Below are 26,757 nucleotides of genomic sequence, written 5' to 3'. Positions count from 1 at the left end.
CGACAAGCGAGATGCTGGCGTGCGTCCGGCGTCCCTGGCCACCTCGCTGGTAAATGGCGCAGCTAGCGTTCACTGAGCGCTCACTGTGCGCCTGGCCACGCTGCGTGGACAGGGACTTTCTTCCCACCACAGCCACGTGGGTTGGGGGCTGTGTCCCCCTTTTGCAGAAAACTAGGCGTCAGATGCTTTGTTCCACAGCGAGGGAAGCCGGGAGTGGATTCCGCGCCCACCCCTTGAACTTCCAGGCCGGTCGCTCTAGGAGAGTGGGGGGGCCGAGGTGGCGTCCTTCCTGGTTCAGATCCAGTCGCTGCGCATCCCGGATCGGACCCTGTCGCCGGGCGCGGCCTCTTTAAGAGGAGGTGTGGCCTCGCGGTAAAGCCGGGCGGGAGAAAGAGGGGGCCGGAAGTTACGCCAAGGCCTGGGGGCGGGGCCGTGCCAGAAGCGGACGTAGCTGAGCTGAGGGTCCCTTAGCCCGAGACTTGCACCCAGGTGAGGCGGCTGCGGTGCTAGGTGCTTCAGCGGGGAAACTTAGGCGGAGGTGGAGCCGGATGCTGAAGGGCGAGCCCCGAGGGGCGGGGCAGGGCGGATGTGTAGAAGTTCGCTGGGCGAGAGGAAAGGCCCAGGCAAGGGCCGAGAGGTGGACGTCCTTGTTAACTCTTCCCTTCTTCCGCCTATAGGGATGGGCTCCAAGGCCAAGAAGCGTGTGGTGCTGCCCACCCGCCCGGCGCCCCCCACGGTGGAGCAGATCCTGGAGGACGTGCGGGGGACGTCCGCCGAGGACCCCATCTTCACCGCGCTGGCCCCAGAAGGTAGGGCGAGCCCAGGACGGGCAGGGGAGAGGCCGCCCCGAGGCCCCAGCAGCAAGGGGTGGGGGAGCACACACTAGCTCCAGCCTCGAGTAGCAGTTCCGGTGAAACCGTGGGATTCAGAGCATAGACTGGTGCGATCCTCATCCTCTCTGAGCCCCTCCTCACATGTAAAGTGGGGAGCATCTTCAGAGGGGCATCTAGGACCCCCTGTCCCCAAAGACAGCCCGCCCCCAAATCTACCCACTGCCTTCTTGTTAGGCCAGGAAGCTAAGAATGGATTCTATGTTTCTTAATTCCGGTGGGGAGACTATTTTTTCACAAGTGGAAATGGTAATAAATTCAAATTTCAGTGTCCAGAAGGTTGTTTTGGGGTATAGCCACAGCCACTCGTGAATGTGTGGACTTGGCTGCTTTCAGGACATAGTGGCAGGTTTGAGTAGGTGGGACAGTCTGAATGAACCTGCAAAGCCAAAATTGTTTATTGTCTGGCTTTTTGTGGAAAAAGCCGGTCAATCCGTCATGCAGAAGATGGAAGCAGGTCAGTGACTAATGGCTTTGGCCTACATTGTTGGATGACTTTTGTGTCCTGGTGGATGAGATTTGCTTTCATTCAACAGACTTTTATTAAGAATCTCTGATATGCCAGGTTGTATTCTAAGCACTGGGGTGAAGAGGTGAACCAAAGAGATGACAGTGCTGCCCTGGGGCCATTCTAGAGGACCTGAGACAGTAAACATGAGTCTTGTGGGTAATAGATGAGAAACGCTATGGGAAACATTTTTTTTTCCAGTAGTGTCTTACTCTGTTTTGCCATCTTGAATAAATCCTTCAGTTGGGAAACATTTTTTAAATTAAGTAATAGTAGAAAATTCAGTTGTTTGCTCCATGTAACCACATTTCAAGTGCTCAGGAGGCACTCGTGGCTGCTGTAGTGGACAGTTCAGATGGAGGACTTTTCCATCACTGGAATGTTCTGTTGGACAGGCAGCCCTAGGAACAGAAGCTGCAGTTATCCATGGCCTGGGTCATCAGGCTGTTTGAGCCCCAGCTGAAGAATCCTGGGCAGGTCCGCCAGCATTCAGAGGGTGGGGAAACTTAGGCATGGGCCATGCTGGGGCCCACTCAAGGAAGAAGGCCTATTCCTGCTGGCCGGTGTGGTCGACTAGGGCCACACTTGGCCTCCGTGTGTGTCATCTGGTGTTTCCTGCCTCACTACGAAAGCAGGTGGAAAAAGTGACTGTTAGTCAAATAGCAGAGTTTCCAGGGCCTGTGTCAGCCGCCTGGCCTGCTGGGGTGTGGCTGCAGACAGCTGCAGAGTGGGGAAGGCCACATTATCCCTGTTTATGCACAGGACCAGGCAGAGTGGACAGGACCTGGACATGCCTTCAGAGTGACCCTGCAGCTGTGCTTTTTCTGCCTTGCTACCCCTACGCCACCTCCCTTTGTTGGTCACACTGTTGTTAGGGCGTGAGATCAGCAGGAAATACGTGTCTACAGGTGCCTTTGCAGCCTCCTGACTATGAGTGCTGGATTTTGCGAGGTTGTATGGCCACTGGACAGGTTTTTGGTGGACGGGAGGTTACGTCTCAGGCTTTGAAAGCAGGGACCATTCTGGGGTCAGCACCCTTTATAGGAGTGGGTGTCTGCCCTCAGACAAGGTCTCTTCTGTGACCTCTCTGTCCCCTCCAGTCTGATGCTTTGTAGGGGGATAAACTGAGTCTTCTCCAGGCCCCTCCCTGACCAGCGACCTGTGTCTTATCCCCAGACTCTCCAGGCCCCTCCGGGAGGGCTGAGAACCCTGAGGACCAGCAGGAGCAGCTCTACCAGCAGAGCCGGGCCTACATGGCTGCCAACCAGCGGCTACAGCAGGCGGGTGATGAGCTAAGACAGAGGTGTGAGGACCTGCGACGAGCTGGCCAGGAGCTGGAGCAGGACATTGGCCAGGTGAAGCGGGTGGTACTGCCGGGAGCCGCAGCCGCTTCCTTGGGCTGACCTGGTCCTTGGGCTCACCTGAGCACATGGCCGCCCCAGGCAGGGCACCCATGCCCCACTGGAACTTTTGGTCCTACCCATAACACCTGGCCTGGCACACCTCAGATGTGGACCCTGTCCCAGAAGCCTATTCTGGGCTCTCTGTTCTGTGGCCTAGGGACCCCAGGGGACAGAGCCTGCTGTGTGTGGTTTCAGCAGGGGCAGTGCTGCCTCAGCTGTCTGCCTGAGGGTCAGACCTTGTGGATGCTGCTCAGCCCTGGGCTGCTCTCCTAGGGCCCGATCGCCGTCAGCCCAGACTGGACTTGGTATGGGGCCCCAGCACCGTTCCTTCCTTCCCTTCCTCTGGTGACTCTGCTTCACTGACCCATTAGACTGAGCCTGTCTCTGTCTGAACTACAGCACCCCAGAGGTTACAGAAGAGGATAGGGGTTCTTTCCCCTGGTGGCCCTGGCCATGTGAGGAGTGATTGACCAGCAGAGCCCAGATCTGAAATGGGGCCTCCAGTGGCCCCCAAGCACCCCAATCTAAGGTGTGGGCACTTCCTAGGGCAGCACTTGTCTGTCTGGTTCACTGTCAGGGTACAGGACCAACCTGTTGGCTATGGGATCCATCAGATGTGGGTGCTGCCCTGAGCTTCCATGATAAGACAAGCTAGTCAGTCCCCCGTCCTGAGCCCTCATCCGGCCACTTCCATCCTGGCAGACCAGGCCCATCATAGGTGTCCCCATTGAGTTCCTGCTGAAATCTCTGCTGCCACTGGCAACCTAGATGGTGAGCCACTCCTTTGCAGGGGTCCCAGGAGCTCAGGGTAGTGCTGGGTGACCCCAGCATCCCAGGAAGGGTTTCTCTTGCCCCTTAAGGGGTACCTGCTAAAGCCTGACAGACCCCTGAAACCCGTGGGGGCACGGGCATTCAGAAAATGTCGGCAGTTAGGGCAGTGGACAGTGAGGCTCCCTGTCCAGGGACCCTTGGCCCGCCTGCTTATGTTTCGAAGATGTCCTTCTGTGCACCCTCCAGAGTACACCCAGGATCAGGTGGAGACACTTCGGCTACCTTTCCCTGCACTCTCGCCCATCCTGAGTGCTTTCCCTGCACAAATCATACAGTCTGGCTCTGCCTCCCTAGGTGGGGGACCTGGCTGGAAAACCCCCAAAGTCCTCCCGCCCCAAATCCTCACCCATTTGGAAACAACTACATGGAACGTGATTCAACAGCTCCATTTATTAAAGGTGCACATAAGACGCCTGGTTCCGCGCCTTCCTTCCGCCAGACAATGGCTTTAGATTGAGGGGAGACAGGGCTGTATGTATTTACACATGTCCTGTAACACTGCAGGGACCCAGGGCAGAGATGTAGCAGAGATGTAGGGGGATGGAGGGGCACGGACCAAGACAACCAAGCTTGGGCTAGGTGACAGACGGGGGCAGAAGGGGTGAGGTAATGCTGCACTGTGGGTACACTGCCCCGAATTCAGCACCCAGCTGGTGGTGGGGTCCTGAGGTTACGGGTAGGGGATGCTCCCAAGGGAGATGGGGTCTCCTCAGTGTGGCCAGGTGGCCGAGCAGCCCCAAGGGATAAAGCCTTCATGGGAGACATCCTTTGGGTCCTAGGACTTTCCTCCTCTAGCTCTGGTCTGGAACCAGTTGTCTAGAAAACCACTGCACCTCAGGGCTCAGGGCCCCTACCATCCTGTCCGGCCAGGTTGTAAGGTATGGCTATGCCCCCACCACAGAAAGACAGCGAAGGCAAAAGTGGCCACCGGACGTGGACGGGGCATGAGCTCCCTGCACGCAGGCTGAGGTGGGAACTGCCCTCTTCTCAGGCTGGGCCGGACAAGGGGCTGGCAGAGGGAGTGGCCTCATCCCCCAGTCACGGCAGACACTGTGTTTGCTGGAGAGGTAGCTCTGGGAGTTCTCCCCATGGCCTACATGGGGAAACTGAGGCACAGGGCTTTGAGAGTACCACCCAGGGTCTCACAGTGCATGGGTGTGCCCACCCCAGGTCCCACCAGCCCAGATCCCCTATGGCTGGGTGAGCTGGGGGTGGGTCTGTGCCACTTCCTCTTCTGCCAGGTCACCTTGTGGGGAGGCTGGCTGGGGGCGAGCGTGAGAGTGGACGTCTGATAGCCCCTGCATCCAAAAAGTTGAGACCACTCAATCCCGTCCCTTCAGGCTACAGATGGGGGCAGGGACCCATGGTCTCTGAGACAATCTGAGACCCCCCTGTGTGTTCCGAGGGGTCAGCTGTGGGCGTGTGCAATGCCCTGCCCAGCCGTCATCGCCACCGTCTGCTGCGTGCCAGCTCGTCGTGGGAAGTTTGGTCACAGGAGGAGCATTCAGTGCGCCCAGCCATTTCTGTCCTCCCTGTGGCATGTATGCTGCATTCCGAGATTTGTAATACAATGTGACACAGATGTGTTTGCAGCACCACCACGGTGTCTGTGGGTGTTAGGGTCAGCATGGCCCACAGTCCCCGGAGTTGAGGATGGTCCCGCCATAGGAAACACTTCTGCTCCTGAGTCAGCTCCTTCCGTGGGTGGGGATGGGTCTCCTTCTGTACTTCCACCTGACTTTCAACCCCGCTTCCCCTCCTCTCAGAGAAGGGACTTAAAGTCATGGAGTTATCATTGGGTTGTTAGTCTCCCCAAACAGCATCTGCTCCCCGGCCCCTTGGAGCAGCTCTCTGCAGGGCAGCTGTAATAGCAGCTCCTTCCCAGAGCAGGAAAAAGGTCACTGGCTCTTTCTGCAGGAAGGCACGCTCCCTCGAGGTCCCTGAGCAGGGACCCCAGCAGCCTCCCAGGCCCACACTGGCAGGAGTGAGGGGAAGACGCGAGGCCTCCCAGGCTCCCTTTGCCTTCTGTCTCTCCACCTGCTCTGGCACCAACACCAGCAACCTGGCAACCCAAGCCTGCGCTGGCTGGGCCGTGGTCCTAGGGCTCTAGGCCCTGTATCTCCTCCAGAGGCCCGAAGCCACCTCCACCCCAGTCCCTGCAGTTGTGCTGTCTGGTACATCCAGGGCTTTGTTGTCGCCAAACTGAATCGATGCCACTGTGACTCTCATCCTCCTTCCCACAGCATCTGGCCCACCACAGCTGGTCCTGACTCCACCCCCCTCCCTGGTCCTCTCTTCCCCTTCCTCCTCTGCTGGCAACCAGCACCCCCTCAGCCAGGAGAGGGGACATGGGTGGCCCCGTATCACCCAGGCCGGCCTGCCTTCACCCTCCTCTGCTCCTTCTAGGCAGTTCTGACAACACCCCCTCTGTCCACCAGCCCCAGGCTCCCTGAATGTCACTGTCAGGTGAGGAGGGGACGCCGCCTCTGCAGGGCTCAGCCACACGTCGCCGCTGGGGCTGAGAATGTAAACAAACTTGCAGAGTCCTCATTAACAAATGCCCGGCGGCTGCCATCATTACAGTCTTTGTCTCGGGCCGTGGATGCTGCTGTGGGCCCAACTGGCAGGCACTAGATGGCGCCATGCTCCGCAGCCCGTCCACCACCTTGGGAAGGCCCGGTTACCTTCCCTGGCTCCCACTCCTGCTGGGGCCCGGGCCCAACCTGGCTGGGGTCTGGGAGGGTGGTTCCTGTATGTGGGCCAAGCATGGACTTGAAGTCCAGCCCAAGGCCCCTTTCCTCCCTGAGGCCCTGCAGCACGGAAGCAAGCATGAGATGTGTGGCCACTCGGGCTGGGATAGGGCTCCGTGGGTGGGGCCCCAGGTAGGTAGGCAGGTCCCAAACCACCCTGGGGCAACCTGGTGGCCCTCCACCAGAGACAGTGTCCCGGAAGACTGGTTCAGGACACTATTCCAGAAGGTCAGCAGGGGCAGGGGCTTTTTGCACAGCTGAGTCAGTGGTAGATGCCACCATGGGGCTGGGCACGTAGTTGAAGGGTGGGACTCGGGCAGAGCGGCTGGGGGAGCCATGCCGGCTGGCAGGGAAGCCCCCGACAGCTACCCCCAGGCTCTCGTGGATGAAGGGGGTGGGGGCAGGCGTCTTGGCAGAGCCTGGCCCATCCACGTCGCTGCCAAGGAGGGATGCTGGGCCGCTGGCTGGGGCCTGGGGGGGTGGCCTGCTCTCCAGGCTGGGAGACGTGCTGGAGTTGGTCTTGGTGGCAGCAAAGTCCTCTGTCTGGACCACAGCATCACTGGTTTTGCGCTGTGGGGGTCCACCTTGGCCCTCCTCGGGTGAGGTGCCCACTAGCGGCAGGGCTGTGGCAGGCAGTGTGCTCCGCAGGATATGTGGCACATCCTCGTCCCGGATGCGACGCCACGTGGTGCCCGGTGCAGCCACCCTGGGCAGGGGCCGGGCCTCCCCATCGCTGCTGCGGCGGGCAGCATCGGCCACGTGCCCTTGGGCGGCACCTTCAGGCCTGCGGGCCACACTGATGTGAGGCAGAGAGGCGTAACGCTTGACTGTCTCGGGCCTGGCAGCCTGCATGCGAACAGGCAGGCGGGATGGGCTCTCGGAACTAGTGCGCCGGGGTGGCCGCTGGCTGGGGGCTGGCCGGGCTGTTGGGGGCTGCCGGGGGGACAGGGACGGCCGGGACAGGGAGGGCTGGGGAACCGCACGCAGTTCTTCGCAGCGGGAGGAGCAGAGAAAGACAGTGGGCAGGGCAGACCGGCTGCTGCAGGGTGAGCTGCCCTGGGAAGTGGAGGTGGCCTGGGCTGTGGACAGTTCTGACCGGCGTGTGCGCAGCAAGCTAGGCGACTCCTTGATGAAGGTCAGCTGGCGCCGGAAGCCCGAGCGCTCAGAGGACTCACTGCCGCTGGAACGGGCAGAAGCTGTGCGTACCAGGCCCAGGCGGCCCCCCCGGGCGCCCAGGCTCCCTTCAGCCCCTGCCCCGCCCCTGGTGCCCGGCTGTGAGGTTGCCCTGGCCAGGGGTGGTGGCACCCTCCCTGCTGGCTTCTGCATGAAGGGGATCCGCACAGGCGACTTCTGTGTCTTGTGCTGCCTAGCCAGTCGTGCCTGCGTGGTCGTTTTGGGCATCGGTGAGGCCCGAGGGCCCAGCAGGGGCCCCGCAGCCTGGGCTGCCAGGGGTGACCTCCTGGGCAGGGTCTGGGAGGTGGGGGAGGTCTGGGAGGAGCTGGATGAGGGGGTCTTGGTGAGGCGAGCGGGTGGTGTGGCACTCCTCTGGGGGGGACTCAGGGCGGTCAGCTCTGAGATCTTGCTGGGCCGGTGCAGGCTTCGAGACCTTTGCTGCCCGGGGCCAGGGGCTCTGATGGGGGCTGCTAGCTGCTCGGCGCTTGGGGGTCCCATCTTCCTGGGTGCGGTGTGGGGGCTGGGCCCACCTCTGGGCTGGGCCCGCGTGGCTGGGCTTGGCATGTAAATTACCGTCCTTCCTCGGAGCACGGCCGGCACCCCAGACGCAGTCTTCTGAGCACCACGCAGTTTCCCAGGGCTGCAGGGCAAGCGGGGGCCGCTGCTGCGCTGGGCCAGGTTGGCCCGTTTCTCTAGCCTTGTGGCACTGCCTGCCTGGCCCTCCAACTGGGGCTGCTGCCCTTTCCTGTGCAGGGAGGGCTGCAGGGTGGAGCCCACGGACAGCCCCGAAACAAAGGACAGGATGGAGTCAGACTCAGATGAGGCCTCACAGGTGGCTGCCGCCACTGCCGCCTGGTGAAGCCAGGTGACAATGGAGTTGGCACCTTCCTGGATGGCACGCCACTCGACGCTGTCCAGGTCTGAGGCATGGTCTGACCCCACTGCCTCCTCACCAGGCTCCCGGGGTCCCTGTGCTGGCCGCTCACCTGGCCGGGCAGCTCGGGGCTTGCGGCGCCGTGGGCCTGACACCTGGAGCCGGTGCCTGGGTGTAGCTGAACCCAGGCATTGCTGCAACAGGTCTGCCTGGGCCCGCGGGCGGGGTGAGCCATCATGCCCACCTCTGGGGCCTGGGGCCTTGGTGATCACAGGCTCAGGCTCACTGAGGGAACTGGCAGAGGAGCTCAGGGAGTAGCATGGCGGCGTCTCATCAGCGATGAGGCTGGGCTGGGCCTGGGCAGGTGGTGTGGCGTTCGGTGTGACCTGTGACTCCTTCCTGTCAGTCGGGCACTCCTTTCTAACTGCCTGAGGGATAGCAGAGGCCCGCTGGGAGGGTGTCACCACCACTGCCTCAGCTGGCTCCTCATCTGAGTCGTTGCCGTAGAAGCAGTATATGGCCTCTTCAGTGGGCGTCGTGAGGCACAGGGACTGCAGCGCCCCGTCCCCACGCATCTGGTGCATCTGGCCTGTGCGGGGACCGTCCTTGTCCGCTCCAGCACTCGGGGTCCTGTGGAGGGGCAGCTCCAGCCCTGCCCGGCTCCTGCCTGACCCCCAGGCCAGCTCTGTGCTCTGACCCACACCCTCGTGCCTGTGCCTGTGCCCAGTGGCCTGCCTGGCAGGGGCCACACGGCCTGCAGGCTTCTGCCCATCTGCATGCCCACCAGGTGGGTCCCTAGGAGGTCCCTGCAGCGTCTCGTCACTGAGCGAGGCCGCACTGGAGAAGTTGACCGGTGTGCCCTCGGCCGAATCGGTGCACGAGTCATCCTCCTGGGCTGGAGTGGGCACCAGCATGTAGACAGGTACAGGCAGTGCGTGGCGGCTGGGCACTAGTGCTGAGGCCACCTTGCAGAGCCGGGCAGGCACAGCTGTGCCCAGACACTCCCGCAGCAGCTCCAGCTCCTGGTCAGCAGCAGGTGGCCCCTCCCGGCGGCCACTGGCCTCATCCCGCCGGTGGTGCCCAGCGAAGTGCAGGTTGTGGCTGCTGCCACCACTGAGCTCAGGGCAGGCAGGAGGCAGCAGCCGCAGCTCCACGTCCTTCTGCACGTAGTGCTCATGCAGGGCCAGTGCGCTGAGGCTGGAGGCGCAGGAGAAGTTCTCGTCTGGCTTCTCCACAGTGAAGCGCACACTGCCAGCATCCAGCTCGGAGGGTAGCCGGCAGCGCTCCCGGCAGTCGGCGATGTCCAGGAAGCGCTTCACGTAACTCTCCCATTGCAGGCTGAACTGGGTGGGGTCACGCTCGCCAGGTGGCACGGGGACCAGTGGTGGCGTCTTACTGCGGCTTGGCGGCATGGTCTGCCCGGGGCTGTCAGGCAGCTCGCTGGGGCTGACCGTGCCACTGCCCAGCCCACTGCACGGGTCACTGGGGATCGAGCTGGCGATGGACGGGCTCTCAAAGCTGCCCAGCGAGCTCACAGAGCTACAGCGGCTCAGCACCAGGGGCGTCTCCTGCACGCAGTTCTCCGAGGAGCTAGATGGCGTGGCATCCCCCACCCCCAAGCTCCGGCCCTGCGGGGGCGCTGGGATGGCCATGGGTAGGGAGGTAGCCCCTGGCCCGTGCCAGGCCCTGTCCAGTTCCATATCGCTGGTGCCTGCCTCCTCCAGTCCCTCCAGGGACGAGTCACTGTCGTCCAGGTCCCCCGCCTCGCTGGGGCCAGGGTGTCCAGCCGAGGACAGTGAGGACAGGGAGCTGCAGTGGGACAAGCAGAGTGGTGCCGCCTCTGCCACCAGCTTCTCTGGCACTTTGCTCAGGCCCTCTGTGGGCAGCCAAGCTTGCTTCCGAGCCCCAGAGGCCAGGGGCGCCCCACCCAGCCTGGCCGTGCCCTCAAGCAGTGGCACATGCTGGTAGGTGGGCGACAGCTTGATGGTGTGCACTCGGGTGTCAGTGGCCGTGGCCTGCTGGGCTGCTGGCTCAGCCCGGCCACCCGGCAGGTTGAGGTCAAGCTGGCTGGGCCGTGCCTGGCCACATGGGGACCCCTCACCGTGCTCAGCCAGAGCAGCCAGTGGGCAGGGCTGCGTGTGCTCACGAGGACAGTGCCCGTCGCTGGCGCTGCCGCTGTTGAGGCTGTCATTGGAGAGGCTGGCATGGGCCACCTTGAGCCGCAGCAGCGGGTGAGCTTGGCCACCAGCCTCCCTCCGCCCACGCTCAGACCCCCAGCAAGGTGAGCAGGACTGGGCGCGGCCCTCCCTTGGTGCCTCCTGCCCGGGGTCCCCAGAGCTGAGGCTGAAGCTGTCATCGGATGAGGTGTGCAGGGCCGAGATGTCCTCCACCAGCCGGTCGATCCGCGCCACTGCCAGTGCCAGCTTGGCCTTGGCCCTGGCTGCCACGGCTGCCTCCCCGCTGGCCTCCTTTTCTACCTCCAGGCCACCTCGGCGGGTGGGTGGGGCACGGGCCAGTGCCTGCCCCTGCAGGAAAGGGCTGCCCAGGAAGAGGGACAGCACAGCAGGGCTGGCAGGCTCGACGGTGGCAGCCACGGCAGCCAGGGAGGGTGCATCGTCGTCATCGAAGCAGCCTGAGTCTGAGGCATAGTCCTGGGCCAGCCCGTCCAGGTGCCGCAGGGGAGGCAGTGGCTTCTTGAAGGTGGCCTCGGCCTCGGCCTCGGGCAGGCCCTGCTTCTCTAGTTGGTCCAGTGCCTGGGCTAGGTGCCGTGCATCCAGCTCAGCCTCCAGCGCCCGCTGCTTGCGTACATACAGGCTGGGTGCGCAGGCACCAGGGGAGATGGCGGTGGCTGTTGCCTGATACTTGGCAGGCCGGTGGGCCAGCAGGTTGCGCAGGGCAGCAGCACTGCCCATGGCGATCATCTTGTGCTTGGAGTGCACCAGGTTGCGCAGCATGGCCACAGCGCCCAGGTCCCACAGCAGCTCCTGGTCCCGTGGGCTGCGGGCGGACAGGTTCCAGAGTGTGCCACAGGCATTGCTCACGATGGTCAGGCTGTGGGACGTCAGGTGCTGCAGCAGCGTCTGCAGACAGTTGTGGTCCCGCAGCACCTGCCTGCGCATGGAAGGGTGTCAGGCGGGGCCCTCGTTCCCCCCGGGAGAGGGGGGGTGGAGGGGGAGGTTGGGGGGGGGAAGCAGGGTGGCCGATTGGGCAAATACAAATATCATGTGCCCAGGTGAGTTTGCATCTCAGAGAAAGGAAGAAATATGTAGTATAAGTCTATCCCAAATAGCGAATGGGGTATACTTTTGCTAATTTTTTATTTATTAAAAAAACAAGATATTTATAAAGTAATACTAATAATGAATAATATTTTTAAAATAAAATCTAGTATACAGGGTATCTCATTTTAGCACAACAATAGCATGATATTTGGGCTATACTACTAAAGATAAATTTTGGCTTACAAAATACTAAGTATTATTTGTTAATTATTAGTATTATTTAATAAATAAATGTTTTACTTATTTTAATAAATAAAACTGTTAGCACAAATATATCCCATGCGATATTTGGGATAGACTTACACTAAAAGTAAATGTTATGTATTTCACTACATTAGAAACATTATTAGTAATATTACCTAGTAAATAGGAAACATTTATTTTAATAAATGATAAGTATTATTTATTAATATTATTTCGTAAATATATTAATAAAGAACAAGTATTCATTCATATTGTTTAGGAACTAATACGTATTTTTATTTTAATAAATTAATTTAAAATTTGGATATATTTAGTATATCCCATGCAATATTCAGGATAGACTTATACTAAAAAAAAAAAAAAAATCAGTCCTTGGGGACAAACCAGGCATATCCATTCACAGGAGGACAAACGGAGGCTGCCTCAGTGACAGTTCACAGCAGAGTCAGATCTACCACCCCTAGCCCCAAACTAACCTGGGAGGCCTCCTGCCCCCAGCGCCCTGTGCCCACTGTGACTGTGGGGTGGGAGGAGCTGACCTGTAGTCCTCGCGGGTGGCAATGAGGCTGGACACATTGCGCAGAATGCCGCCACCGCTCTCGATGATGGCCAGCGAGTTGCTCTGGCACTTGTAGGTCAGCGTGCTCACCAGGAAGCCCAGGGCGCCATCCACCTGGCAGATGGCCGCCTTGTTCTCTGTGCTGTGTGCTGAGAGGTTCCACAGGGCACTGAGCACACTCTTCAGGGTGGACTCCTGGGCACAGGGGTGGGAAGGTGAGAGACCAGCGGAGGGGGTGCACTAACCACCAGGCCCACCCATCGAGACATGTCAACGTCAAAAGTCTAGAAGGAAAGGCACCCCAAAAGATTTTCAAATAAGTGAAAAGTAGTAGGAGTAAAATCAGCCCTCACAGGATCACCAAATTGCAGGGTGGGAAGCCCCAGGCCCGTGAGGCTGGACAACCTGCTAAGCTAAGCAGTGGGCTGTTTGGCTTGATTTCCCCCAAGACGGAGAACTCACCACCTGTTTCCAGTGTCTCTGCCCTGTTAAACAGCCATGGCAGTACCCTCTTCCTGGGGTGCATTACCACTCCCTCACCCCATGTGCCCACCTGATGCCCACCTTGGAGGCTCGTAGGACGCACTTCATCAGGGCGGTCATGCTGCCAACTTCCCTCAGCACCTTCTTGCTGTTGATGTCAGCCCGCCAGGACAGGTTGCGCAGGATACTGGATACCACCTGGGGCAGGGTGTATCGCGGGCAAGGTGGACCCAGGGTTCCTCCCTGCCCTCAACTCCACATGTGGTGGGGCTACAGAGACTGGAGGGGACACCCATCACACCCATGGGGGAGGGGGCTCTATCGGCAGGGGCCTCAGGCAGTGGGACACTCTGCAAGGCTCTCCCTGAGCCCCGCCCACCCCACCCGGCTACCTGGTGTAGCTCCTCGCTCTCGGAAGCCAGCTGGGCCACAATGGCCTCCATGCAGCCCCGCCGGGCACACAGTGTGGCCTGTAGGGTGACAGGAAAGTTACGCCAAGGTGGGTAGGGCAGGAGGCATGAGGGCGACCACACCCCACCTTCTGGCTCCCCCTCCACAGCACCTACTATGTGCTAGAGCTGGAGCCCCACACCCCCATCCTCACCACCATGGTGCAGGGGGAGCAGTCACCCCGTTGTTTAGATGAGGAAATTGAGGCTGAGATAGGTGCAGACATCCAGCCTCCCCTAGCCCAGAGGCCCCACTCTCTGCAGCAGAGCAGCCAAGAGGATGGTGGCCTGGCTGACTGAGTCCAGCCACAGCCCCTCCTGTCACGGCCCTCTCTGGGCCTCAGTCCACCAGCCCGTAAATTGGGGACAATTGTCCCCAACCCTCAGGACTGTTTCAAGGAGGGGATGAGGTGGAGAGAGGCTCAGACCAGGGGGAGCAGTGACCCTGCCCTCCCCGGGCACCTTGTTAGCGACATCCCCAAAGGTGAGATTGGTGAGGGTCATGCCAGCATATCTGCGCAGGGCAAGGTTGAGTGGGTCCCGGGTCATCTTGTGCATCTCGTAGTCGACCTGCAGTAACTCTGCCACGGCCTGCAGCCCACCTGCGGGGACACAGAAGGGGGCACGGTGAGGCTGGGGGCAGATGAGGCACCCTGAATGAACCCCCTGCCTTCCTCCCAGCCTTTACCCATATTGTTCCCCTGCTTAGGTGCCCTCCTTCCATCCCACCCCCACAACTACTTTCCTCAAGTCCATCTTCAAAGACCAACTCTGGGGACACCTCCTCCAGGCAGACTGATGCCAGGCTGTCACAATCCCCTGAATATTCTGTGATCTTCACACCCCCTTCCTTTCAGCCTTCCACCTCCATTCACATTTTGTCCGAATGCTAGGCCTTTGCATGTGCTGTTCCCTCTGCCTGGAATGCTCTTCCCTGCTATTTGCCCAGGCTCCTGGCTCCCCTTCTGCTTCCAGCTCAAGAAGTCCCCTAACACACAAACAAGAACTCCCACAAGACCATTAAACCTCAAGCCTCTGAGAGCAGAGCCGAGTGGGCTGTGCCTGCTGTGCCCCAGGAGCAGGGTCTGGATGGCGGGTCCTCAGGAGCTACTGATGACTGTCACACACAGTTCTTTACTCACTAGGAAAGCGGCAGGCAACTTTTCCCTTTACAAAGAGTCAGCGAATGTGGGGGAAAATGGTCAGTGTATATAGAGGGGAAAGAACTCAGTTCAAACATAAGACGGCCTTCCCTTCATCACTGAGCAAAGACGGCAGAGGCAATCTGCCCATTTGGGAGGCTGGACGCTTATGTGGTTTCCGGATCTGGGGTTTTATTTGGGTTGGTTGCTGCCTTCCTCATTTTTCTACGTCTTCGTACATAAATCCTCCCAGAGGATAAATTCCCAGCTAGGGAGGAAAGACTCAAGAGGTGTATACACTCGTGTGTGGTTGCCACATGCCACACTCCCCCAAAAAAGGCTGCCCTGTGTGTTGTACCATCAGGGTTGCAGACACCCATTTCTGCTCAGCTGGACCACATGATTCTGACCAAACCTTTCACTGTGTGACCATCTGCTAGGTGAGAAGTAAGATCTCATTTTGTAATAACTGGAGTAAAACTGAGCACATTGATGAGATTTTTGGCCTTGAGCATTTCCTTTTCCCATGTTTTGATGACTTTAAGAGAAGATGTAATGCTCCCAAACTTAAAACTTCAAAAAATCACCACCTCCTCAACCACTCCACAGCTCTGATTCTATGTATGAAGTTGGTCCTCTCACCTTTGCTCTTGGCTTTCCCACCACTTCCCTATCCTCTGAGCCCCAGGACCATTAGAACTGAAAGCCTGTCCTGAATGAGGCCCAGAAGGCTGGCTGAATGGGGGTGGGGAAGCATTGATGAGGTGAGGGGGCACTTACCCAGCTCATTCATAGCACGGCGGTATTCCTCATCAAAAGACAGCTTCATCACTGCACAGGTAGCCTGGCAGATCTGTGGCTCGATGGGGACCGGGGCTGTGGGCCAGGGGACCAGGTCAGAGTCCTCTCCAAAACAGCTTCCTCACCCCTACCACCAGTCTGGGAAACGTTCTATGGTGGGTCCCGCCCCTCCCTGCCTTCTCCACCCCGCAAGCCAGCTTAGACCCCAGAGCTCTGCAAACTGCTGCATGCTTGTCACCTGAGGGGTCACTCCCTGAAATGATTAACAAGGTGCCTGCCTCACCCAATGCTGGAACGGGAGATGAGGTCATGCTGGGCGCTCAGGATCTTTTTCAGTGCCTTTGTTATAGATTAACTTGGCGACCAGCTGTCAAAATTAGGAATCTCAAACTCTGGACCCACGTTTCTGGTTACCCACAATCCATCCACGCATTCAGTGACTGTTTCTTGAGCTACCCTACAACCAGGGCAGCAGTTGCTTGTGGCTGTACCTTTGCCATTCTGTCATGACAAGGTCGCCATAAGGCTCTCAGCTGGCATGTGGCACAGAGAAGGTTCACAGAAGAGGCCAGTGGCAGCTGTTACTGCTAACGATGTTGCCCTGTCTCCCAGGAAGTACAGTCTCTGCACCCATTGCACCCAGGTGGCTGGCAAGGCCTCCACTCACCGCCACCAGCACCACCTCCCTCCGGCCCGCCCTCCCGGGCCTGTAGCCAATCCCAGGAGGTCTCGCAGTAGGCGCGGATCTGCTCCAGCACATGCAGGACACGCATCTCCTTGCGCGCCAGCCCCTGGTCTGGTTGGGAGAAGACGATGTTGTGCAGTGCCGCATTGGCGCGCATGCGCGCGTCCTTGGCTCCTGGTGCCCCGGGGGTCCCGTTGCGACCCCCAGCCCCGGCCTCTGTGCCGTGCAGGATCTGCAGCAGCAGCGGCAGGCAGCCTGAGCGGCGCATGGCCACGCAGCTCTCAGGAGAGCTGGACATAGCGAGAAGTGTGCGGGCCGTGTCCTCCTGGTCACGCGTCGCCAGCATGGACAGCAGCCAGAAGACTACCTCCACCTGTGGGGGAGTGGGGATGGAATCAGGGTGAGGAGCCCCACCTGGTTCACCTGGCCCCAGACAGCCTACCCACCCTCCCCAGCCAGGGGTGGCACCCACACTTTGCATCACTTGCCCTAAACATGGTGGGAATCCTGTGACACCAGCCCAGGAGAATAGCTTTCTCACCCCTACCATCCTCACTCTGTATGCACACACTCTTGGGGAGATGGATAGGGGGCCTCAGTCACCGTGGAGATGTTACCAGCCCATGAAGGCCAAATGCCCACTACACTGGCCTCACCAGGCACTCCTAGGGCTGGCCCTAGATCTAAGTCTACAGTATCCCCAGAACACACCGGACAGGTATCCCCACCCACCTGGCCAGGCCCCAGACCACATGTTGGCCCCCAGCCTCACTGCGCCCCAGTCCAACTGGCTGCCACCTCCCCAACCTGCCTCTGGGGTGGGGTTCACCTTGCTGTTGCCCGGCTGAGGGGCACCATCCTCCGGGTGTGTGGGGACCTCAGTTTCGGGGTCCTCATCCACAGGTACCGACTTCACTGACAGCAGAGCCTGTGGGGAAAACACTAGCCCTGGGGGTTCCAGGAGCACCCCACAAAGCATCCAGGCTGGTGATTCCAGCAGAAACTTCCATGACGATGTGGTGGGGGCTCTAACTATTCCTGTACTCTGCACGGGGCCCTCAAGGCTCCCCTCGCTGCCTGGGGCCATCACCACTGCCTAGGGCCCTGACTCCGCCCTTCTCAGTACCTGGGGCTCTGTCTGCTGCACCCGGTCCTGCGCTGACAGTAGTTCCTTGTCTATCTGCTCCAGGCGTGAAGCGCGGATCTGAGTGAGAGAAAGATGCTTAGCACGCTACAGCTGACACCCCCACCCCACCCCCGCCACCACCCCAGCTTCGACCCCGCCCATTCCCTGATATAGCACCACCCACTGTCTAAACTGCCCTGCCCCACTCGGACTCTGACCACACCCACTCATGGATAAGGCCTTGCCCACTCGTCTAACACCACCCCCAGATCTGACTCGACCTACTTTGTGGTGTGGCCATACCCACTTGTCCAAACCCCACCCTTGGCTCTGACTCCGCCTTTTGCTTGATGTGGCCCACCCACTCTAAACAGCACCCTTATATCTGACTCCAACCACATCCTGGCCCTACTCATGGTCCAACCCACCCCTTCCAGGCTCTAGTTCCACCTACCCCCCTGATTTGGCCCTATCCACTGTCTAGACCCCACCCATCCTTTTAGCGCTGCTCCCTACTTAGGACCTACTCTCTAGACCCGTTCACTCCCTTATTTAGCCCCACCTATCCTTCCAGACCCACTCCGATAAGGCCCCGACCAAGTCAACGCCCTTGGCTTCTTCAGACTCAGTAATGCCCACTGTTCGCCCGCCCCAGCCTCCACTATTCTCGAACTCTGCCCTCTGATCCTCGCTCTGCCCTTAGCTCCCTCTGGCTCCACCCACAAACCGCTCTAGCTTCTGGCTCCGCCTCCTGAACTAGACCCCGCCCACAGTGCCATCTCCGGATTCGCCCATAGGCATATAACTCCGCCCAATAATCAAGACCCCGCCCACAAACGATCTCTGCGCTCCGATTCGCCCACCGGCGCAGGGCCCCGCCCGCCTCGGCCGGGCCACTACCGCACCTGCGCCCGCTGCACCATCTCGTCCGAGGTCCCAAAGCGCTCCTCCATCAGCGTACGAATGTGCTGGGCCTCGAACTCCAGCTGCTGCCGGATCAGGTCCATCTGCATGGAGAACTGCTGGGAAGAGCGGGCGGGCCACGGTGAGAGTGCACCCAGGCCCGGGACCTCCCCGCCGCTCCCCGCTCCCGGGGCAGGGCCGACCCCACTGCACCCTGTACACTCACTGTCTCCACATGTGGGAGCTCGTCCAGGCGCTTGGACAGGCCCTGCAGCTGCGAGTAGTACCAGAGCTTCTCCTTTTCCTCTTTCTCAATCTCATTCAACAGGAAACACCTGGGGAAGGGCAGGTAGGTGGGCCAGGGCTCACAGAGCGGGAGCCATTAATAAATGTGGTTTATTTTTATTTTTGTAATCGCTTGTTGGGTGTTTGGTGTGTACCAAGCTTAACAGGTAACATGGCAAAGTCTTGCCTTTGACGCTTCCTGGAACTAGGGGTGGGTGGATGGCGCACAGAAAGTTAATTAAAAAGAAAAGGTAGTTCCTTTGTAAATTCTGGTCCTCAGAGGACGACGACTCTGAGAGGGCTGTTCTGACTCTTAACACCTCTCTGACACTTGCTCATCTCCCTCTAGCTTACACAGAGGACGCTTCAGGCTCAGATTGCTTCAGGCTCAGATTGCTACACCCTGTGGGGAGACACTGTTATTCCTTCCCATTTTACAGAGCAGCAATCTGAGGCTAGGAGAGGCTAGGGGACTTGCTTGAGGTCACACAGCAGCAGAGCATGGAATTAACTCTGGGCCTCTCTGGAACTGTCCTATCTGATCTCACACAAGCCAGCCAAGCTGAGCTAAGCACCCAGACCTTGCTTCCTTCTTCTGACCCTGTGCCCAGGTTTCTTGGGCTTCAGGCCTCTCTCCACAAAGGCTGCCTTGGGCCCTTCTGGCTCCAGGCCTAACTCTGAGTCCTGGCACTGGACACAGCCGTGCCCTGGTGATGCCTGAGTGTCTAGGACCCCTGGGGACGTCCCCTAGGAGCCCTTCCCTCTGCCAGGAATGCCCCCCTCCTCTTTGTCCTCTAGCTGAGGTCAGCTGTACCAGGAAAGGGAGTGGAGGAGCCACAGAAAATGGGGTGTGGGCAGGGGCAGCTGGTGAGGTTGATGGGGCTGACTCAGTGGGTGGAGCACAGGCCAACCAAAGGGCAGAGACTGCTGGGGTTGGAGTATGGCTGGGGGAGGGGCTACATGACAGCTGCCAGAGGTCTCACCGTTCCCTGTCCAGTTCCTCCAGCAGCCGGATGGTGGCCCGGCTCAACTCCCCAAAGCTGTCCTTGGAGGGCCCAGAGCCATGTACTGGGCTTCCCTCAGGGGTCCGCGCAGAGGGTTCAGGGCCCAGGGCTGGGGGCTGGAACTTCAGGTTATACAGGCTGGTGATGTCCATCTGCAGGGCTGGATGGTCATGGAGGGAAGGAGCAAGGTCAGCACCCTTTCCCGCCCCTCCTCCTTTCAACTCCCTCTGAGGGTGGACAGGGTTTGCCCCAGTGTGTAGAGGGGCCCCCAGGCCGACCCCTCACCTTTCAGCTGCTCCAGCACCTCAGTCTTCCCTGAGGACACCAGCACTCGGGCCTCCTGTTCCAGCTTGCCCTGTAAGTGCTTCAGGACCTCCTGGAGGTGGGGGCAGGACAGAGTACTGGTTGGCCTGGCCGCTGTCCTGGACTGCCTCAGGTCCAACCCCTGTGAAATGCCCCTGGTCCTGCCTGACCATCTCTGGGGTCCAGCGCCCTGGTGTTCGTCCCTGTGACCCGGGCCTGTGTCCTCCACCCAGGCCCCCACCACACCTTCATGCCGGATGTCTCTGTCTCCAGCTTGGACAGGTGACTTGAGTTGTCGCGAAGTTCCTGCCTCAGGTGACTGTTCTCAGCCTTCAAGGCCTCCACCTGCCGCACCAGCTGCTCATAAGGCGCCACAGAGCTCGTCATCTTCAGCTCCTGCAGTGTCTGAGACCACAGGTCAAAGGGTTCACAGAGGCTCTGAGGAGGGGGCAGCCTGGACATGAGCCCCGGCCTTCCCACCCAACCCTGGGACTGGATCCCAGGCAGGAGACGATGGCATGGACTGCTGCAGGCAGGATGGTGCTAGCCCAGGGAATCTGGAGGACAGACAGCTTGGCAGACGGAGTGACAGACACAGGCAGGGACAATGGAAGACAAAGGCAGAGCTGTCAGACAGGTGTTCTAGCCCACTTGCCCAACTGACCAACAGACAGACACAGATGGGCTTCCACTCTCACAGCTCCAGGATACATTGTGCTTACAGATGGCCAGAGAGTCAAAGAGATGGACAGCAAGACCCTGACAGTCTAACCCAGCAGGTGGATTGGCCAGCCCAGTGTCACCAGGCTCACAGACACAGTCACAGCCAAAAAGAGACAGACAGACAGCCAAGGCCCGTCCCTGCAGCAATGCAGCTGCCCAGAGCCTGGGTGGACAGACCACCAGCTGGCCCAGCCGATGCACAATAAGAAAGTCATGAAGATTCTAAGAAACCAATGGATAGGCTGACGGTGGAGCCCTAGACCGACCCAAGCCCACAGCGGTCACTCTGCGAGTCTGGAACCTGGCCGCTCTCCAACCCAACAACACCTTCATCTGCGGCTGGATCCAGGTGGCTACCTGTGTGAACCCACAGCTCTGCAGTCAACCCTCTGCCAGCCCCTGCAGCCCCCGGCGCACCATGCCCCATCCCCTGGGCTCTGCCACCTCCGTCTGCTTCTTTGTGTGTCTGGCTGTCCTTTCTCACTCCGGCCCAGCCTCCTCCCTCTGTCCAGCTGGCCAACGCCTCCTCCCACAGCTTGGCACTCCTGCCAGAGCTGCCCCACCACCACACACACACCCCCGCCCCCCCTACCCTCTTTGTTCCCTTCCCGTCAGCACTCCCCCTCCCTCCACCTTTGTCTGAAGCGCACCAATGGAAGCCCATCCCCTCCACCAGCTCCTCTCTGGGAGCCACCTCCCCCTGCCAGCCTGAGCCCCCTAATTAGCCAGCCCTCCCCTTCTCACAGGGGGCACCTGTTCCTCCCCTCCTTCCGCCACCTGGTCACACTCATTCATTCACTTGCCCATTCATTTTCTTCTCCTCCTACTCCCAGAAGTTCCCCCACCCACCCTGGGGTCACCAAGGGCACAGCTGGGTCTGGAATAGGGGTGAGGGGCTTGGCCCCAGGTGGGGGGATGGGTCAGGCCATCCTAACCAGCTCAGAGTACCTACTACATGCCTGGCTCTGTCATCTGGTTTCCTTGTCACAGTCCTGGGTCTTTGGGGCCAAAATTAGGCTGTTCCCAGAGAGAGGAACTGAGGCTGGGGGTCAGACAAAGCATAACTGGAACCCAGAGACCACTCAGAAGTCCAGGCAGTGCTGGAGGCACACAGGACCCACCCCCTCTGCAAGCCTCAGTTTGCCCATCTGAGGGGTGGGGGGAACTCAGTCTGCCAGGCCCATCTTATGGGCTGATGTGAAGGTCAGGAGGGATGGTGGTCATTGAGCAAACACAATCACAGGGCAGAGGGGACAGTCAGAATGGGAGATAGCATGCCAGCTGCTTGGGAACCACAGCCTCCGCCTGCCACCCCAGTGTTGATCATGCCCAAGGCTCGGGTGGGTGTCCCAGGATTGTGGTAAGTTCCCTGGGGTCTGGCTGCAGGCCTATGTCCTGGCTCAGGCCACCATGCTATGCGCAGCCAGGGGGAAGCACTGGGTGAAAAGCACAAAACCCTGCATATCCCTCCCACTCCCCAAGCCCAGACCCTCTTCTCAAGCCCCCCCAGGGCTGCCCTCGCACAACCAGCTTGGGACACCTTTACTCCCCACCACCCCTGACATCCCGCAGGTCACTCCTGTGTTCTCATGAGATGGAGCAGGGCTACCCCCCAGGCTCCCACTCATTCCACCCTGGATCCCCAACTCCACACTCTAACCAGCCCCTCACTCTCTGCCCAGATGAACCCTCCCTCCCCAAGCTCCCCACACCCCTCCTGTCAGGGCATCCTCGCTGACCCCATGCACAGACAGAAGGAATCTCTGAAAGTCAGATTCCACTCCTCCCCTGCTCCAGTAGCTGGCACAGCTCCCCATTACCCTCAACATAAGACCTAAGTCCTCTACATACCCTACTCTCTTCACCCAGGCCTCTGCACATGCCGTTCTCCTGCCTAGAGCACCTTTCCTGACTTCTGCCATTCTTCACCCTTGCTTGCAGCTTCCTCCAGGAAGCCTTCCTCAGGGGCCTACTGGAGGCTTCTTGTGATATCTTCATCACCAAAGGAAAATCACCAATACCTGAAGGTTTGTCTAATTGAGGAGTGAATGGCCTAATTTCAGGGGAGGGCCCCTTCTCTTTCCTTCAATCCAAACCCCCTCTTTATAGAGAAGGAAACTGACACCCAGAAAGATGCAGCACCACCCCCCAAGGCACACAGCAGGCCTGCCCACAGACTCTGGGAGGTTCAGGTGTTGAAGCCTCTGGCTGGGTGTGTGCGTGGGACAGGTTGCAGCGAGACAGGTGCCCACCTCCCTGGGACTCAGTTTCCCCTCTGGCCCACCCTGGAGAAACGTAGGCTCCAGAGTGTGCAGGCCTGCGCGGCAGAGAGAAGGGGGGCGGGGTGGAGACCCCCTCAGAGTGGAGGCCATGGCCCCTGCCCTCCACCCAGGGAGGCGCGCCGCTTACTTTACAGCACTCAGGCTAAGCTGGGCTGGGCTAGCAGGGGCGCCGCAATCCTGGGTCTTCCTCCCTGTGCGCAGCTTCGGGGCCCCGCCCTAGATCCCGGCCCTCCAGGGCCAGGGAGGCCGCGGGTTCCGGTACTCCGGGGTCTCGGCGGCGCGTGCAAGGGACTCCAAAGCGGACAAAGCCCAGTGCTGGCCTGGCTGACAGCGCCGCTGCTCAGGACGCTGGGCGAGACCACCGCGAGCAGGGAAGCATGCGAGATGCGGGATGCAGGCACCGCAGCCAATGGCTGCTCGGGAAGACGGGCTGGTGCCATGGCAACAGCCAATGGCGGCCTGGGGCGGGGACCAGCGGCGGCCGCGGGGCGTCGGGCCTCCACGCAGGTTTAGGGTCTGCGTGTGTGTGTGTGGTGGTGGTGGGGGGCCCTGAAGCCCTCAGAGAAAGGGGGTTCTCCGAGGATTAGGACCCCGTGTTCCCTACCCCATTTCTGGGTGAAACGCCTCTTAGAACCTCCCGTGGCTAGATCCGCAGAATTTGAGAGCAAAACATCCAGTCTTGGGTGTTACATCAGAATCTTGGAGGTCTGGTGAGAAAGTCCTGTGGCAGGGGCAAGGGCCGGGTCAGTCCCCTCCTATGGGGTCGGGCCAGGCCTTGTGCAGATGGGTCAGGGTGGAACACGGTGTGGGATCCAGGCTGTACACCTCCCCTCCAGGCTCCTGGTTTGAGAGGGCCAGCATGGGGGATGGGCAGGCACTCTAGGGAGCAACTGGGACCCTGCATTTCTCCTCATTTCTCCTGTCTCCCTGACAGAAGTCAGTTCCTACGTGGGCATCTGTGGAACTGTGTCTCCTCCCACATTCCTGGTTTCTCAATCTCTGTCTCCCTATGTCTCTGTCCCTCATCGCATGCCTAATTCACCCTCACAGAAGGGAAGCCAGAGGAGGGAGGGGCCTGGGGTCCCAGGAGTACCCATTCCCAGCTGTCTCACATCCTCAAGGGGTCCCTGGAGGCCACTTGGGGGTTTAACACCCAGGATGGTAACCTTCAGCTGTGGCCCAGTCCTTCCTGCTGCTGATATTTGCACACCCCAAAGGACAGAGAAGGCGGTGCTGGGGCCAGGAGACACAGGTTTGGGGCTTACCTCTGTCTTTTCCCAGCTTGGGGGGCTGGGGCAAATTGTTCACCTTACAACCCTCACTGTCCCCTTCTGTCAAATGGGGAGGCAGCTGCAGCCTTTGCAGGGACTCGTGCCAGGGACAACAGGAGGGGCAGGACCACACTGTTTCCTGTTGGGTTGACTGCAAGAGGCCCCATGTGCCCGTCCTGGGCCAAAAATGCTGGGGGCCCCAGAGGACTCAGGCCTGACTGTTCCAGAGTCTCCAGAGCTGGACACAGCTGTCCCCAGCCTGTGGGGTCAGGGAAGCGCTGCAGTGGGCAGAGGAACTCTTATTGGAGGCTGGGAAGTCTGTACTGAGAAAGGGGCACCAGTGCTGGGCCTCTTTAGGATGAATAGGAGTTGGCCACGGAATCAGGGAGAGAAAAGGCATTCCAGGCTGAGCGAACAGCATGTGCAATACCTGGAGCTGTGAAAGATTAGCACCCAGTCAGGGAATATGGGCTTCTGGTGGGGCCATGGAGTACAGCAGGTGGTGCGGCTGGCCTAGGGGAGTTATGAGGGGTTTAGAGTCAAGCAAACTGAGTAAAGTTGGAATGGGGGTGGGGAAAGGCAGAGCCCAGGAGTCTACCTTGACTTCCCTGTGTGACCTTGGACATGTCTCTCTCTGGTTTCAGTTTCCCATTTTGTTCACTGGGAGGTGGGTTGGAGAATCCCTGCCCCTACATCCCATGGAACTAAGTCTTACTTCCCCCACGTAGTCTCATATGTCACAGTCAGAACCGTAGAGCTGGCAGGGGCTTGGGAGAAGTGTCCAATGTCCAGTTCTGTCCTCATACATCTGGGGAAACTGGAATTCAGGCCAGGGAACACGTTGCTTGAGTTCATTCAGAAGTCCGACCAGGCCCTTGGCCGCCCTCCCTCACCCATTTGGGTGTGGCTGGGGCTTGAAAGGCTGAGGGCACATGGGGGCTAAGACCTCAAGGCTTGCAGACCCCTTGTCTGGAAGATGACATCCCAGACACTCCCCCAAATAAATCCTTGACCCTATAAATCTTTGAGCCACAGTCAGGCTCAGGCATCACTGAAAATTCTAGAACCACAAGAGCATCAGGAACCCTACAGGAACCCGCTTGATGCCCTATCCTTCCCCACCAAACCTCTCCACTGTGCCAGGGGCTGGGGACAGAACCAAGGGCGTCCCCCACTCAACTCGGAGCTGGGCAGGGGAGGAGGGAAGCAGGAAGGCACCAGGTTGTCATGCCACCACAGGTGGAGCAAGGACTAGGTGACCAGGCAAGGCCCGGACAGGTGAGGAAAGACTGCCGCTGGAGGTGGGGGTAGGGTGAGGCCGGCTGGTCCAGACCGCGCCCCCGAATCCTGACCCGAGGTGGGTCGCTTGACCCGGGTCCTGGGCCTCAATTTCCCAGGAGGGGAGAGGTTGGGAGCGCGGCCCCGTCAGCACCGCGGACAGCTCCCTCCGGACTGGAAACTGCATCCTCTGAGGTCGCGTCCTCCTAGAGCACGCTGGCTCCGGCCCCTGCTCCGGGCGTGACCTTGGGCTCCCCGCTGTACCCCCAGCCACAGTTTCTTCTTAAACAGGGGATGTTATAGCTCCAGGATTCAGAACAACTATAGGGGCCGACAAAGTGCGCGGACCCGATAAGATGGATATTATTATGAAGAACATCATCGTCAGCGAACGTCGGAGTCGGCCCTACGCTCAGTGCCCAGAAGGGGAAACTAAGGCCCAGAGAGGCGCAGGTTGTGGCCCGGACCACCGCCCCAAGCATGTGCGGGGCGGAACCTTGGCACAGCGCGTTCCCGTTGCAGCCTCCACCGCCCCAGCTAGACTCCGTGTGGGCACAATAGGTCAGGGCCAAGGGCTGGGCACCGCGAGGCCGCGCTTGCGCAGACCGGAGGGAGGGGGTCGCTGTGGCGCCGGTGAGGGGCTCCCAGTCCTGCCAACAGCCTGAGGCAATTTCCCTGGCAACGGTCTCCACGGCGACAGCGTGAGACCCCCAAACCCTTCAAGCTTGCGTGAGAGTGTTTGTGCACCCCCACGCCGCCTGGACCATGGTCCCCATGGTCCGAACTCCCCAGCCCAGGGCCGAACCCCTCCCCCCGCGGCAGAGCCCCCCAATGCCCTACCTGGTCCCCGAAAAAGGCTGAGTGCAGCAGGCTCAGCAGCCCTAGGAGCCCCATGGAGCCGCGGCCGCCTCGGACCAGCCTGCGCCCAGCCTTCGGCCGTGGGGGTGGGGAGGCGGAGGTGGGGGCGCCCGGGACACCCTGCGCCTGCGCGGAGGGGGGCGGGGAGGGTCACTCAGCAGGCCAGAGTCGAGACTCCTTCCGGAAGGGGTTGAATGAGAGAACTGGGGGACCTCGCAGGGGCTGAAGGAGGGAGTCTCACGGGACTGATGACCCGGGAGGGGTGGTGCGAGGAGATCCAGAGGGGGATGTGGGGGGGTGTAAGCAGAGGAAGAGGGTTAGGAGTCCAACGGGGTTGAAGAACCTAGAGAAGTGGGAGGGGTCCCGTGGGTGCGCAGGAAGAGCAGGGAGGGACTTCCACGAGAGCTGGTGAAGGGCCCGAGGTGGGCAAGTGGGATCTCCGGGAGGAGGGGTCCCGCGGGGAATGGAGATCTCGGAAGACGGAAGGAGGTGCCGCCCTGCGACAGCAGTCAGCTGCCGGTTTGGACAGTGTCCTGCAGAAGCCCGGGCACCTCTTCCTAACCCGCCCAGGCCTGGGCTGCGCTCTCAGTTCATTAGTCATTCAGCAAACGTTGGCTGCGCCCCTGCTGTTTGCCGGGCGTTGAGCTGGTGCTGGGTATGGAGGGGACTGATAGAGCGACAACACACCTAA

The 26,757-nt window shown here is 59.9% G+C and overlaps 2 protein-coding genes across 8 annotated transcripts; one reads left to right on the top strand and one right to left on the bottom strand.

The window, feature by feature from the left end:
- The first annotated feature begins 24 nt into the window (after positions 1–24).
- C15H19orf25 (chromosome 15 C19orf25 homolog) lies at positions 25–4,042 on the top strand. Of its 3 annotated transcripts, none has more exons than XM_019744190.3 (3): positions 25–489; positions 678–809; positions 2,575–4,042. In XM_019744190.3, the coding sequence occupies exons 2-3, from the start codon at positions 680–682 to the stop codon at positions 2,799–2,801; spliced, it is 357 nt and encodes a 118-aa protein (XP_019599749.1). In that variant the 5' UTR covers positions 25–489; positions 678–679; the 3' UTR covers positions 2,802–4,042. The 3 variants fall into 3 exon arrangements, with proteins under 3 accessions (XP_019599749.1, XP_019599748.1, XP_019599750.1); XM_019744189.3 differs by having other exon boundaries at positions 30–49; XM_019744191.3 differs by having other exon boundaries at positions 56–359.
- On the bottom strand, positions 4,004–26,757 carry APC2 (APC regulator of Wnt signaling pathway 2). 5 transcript variants are annotated; one of them, XM_074337444.2, is made up of 17 exons: positions 26,049–26,155; positions 24,646–24,747; positions 23,264–23,380; positions 19,901–20,059; positions 19,637–19,727; positions 19,331–19,511; positions 18,289–18,397; positions 18,065–18,181; positions 17,160–17,237; positions 16,863–16,961; positions 16,016–16,406; positions 15,328–15,423; positions 13,868–14,007; positions 13,349–13,426; positions 13,038–13,154; positions 12,454–12,668; positions 4,004–11,540 (listed from the first exon to the last, which is right to left on the bottom strand). In XM_074337444.2, exons 4-17 carry the CDS (start codon positions 20,039–20,041, stop codon positions 6,599–6,601), a joined length of 6,795 nt encoding a protein of 2,264 aa, XP_074193545.2. In that variant the 5' UTR covers positions 20,042–20,059; positions 23,264–23,380; positions 24,646–24,747; positions 26,049–26,155; the 3' UTR covers positions 4,004–6,598. The 5 variants fall into 5 exon arrangements, with proteins under 5 accessions (XP_074193545.2, XP_019599747.3, XP_019599742.3 ...); XM_019744188.3 differs by lacking the exon at positions 24,646–24,747 and having other exon boundaries at positions 26,049–26,162; XM_019744183.3 differs by lacking the exons at positions 23,264–23,380; positions 24,646–24,747 and having other exon boundaries at positions 26,049–26,757.

The sequence above is a fragment of the Rhinolophus sinicus genome, chromosome 15, assembly GCF_057876585.1.
Source record: "Rhinolophus sinicus isolate RSI-liver-muscle chromosome 15, RSI-T2T, whole genome shotgun sequence".
NCBI classification, from domain to species: Eukaryota; Metazoa; Chordata; class Mammalia; order Chiroptera; family Rhinolophidae; genus Rhinolophus; species Rhinolophus sinicus.
This window is presented reverse-complemented; position numbering and strand designations above follow the sequence as displayed.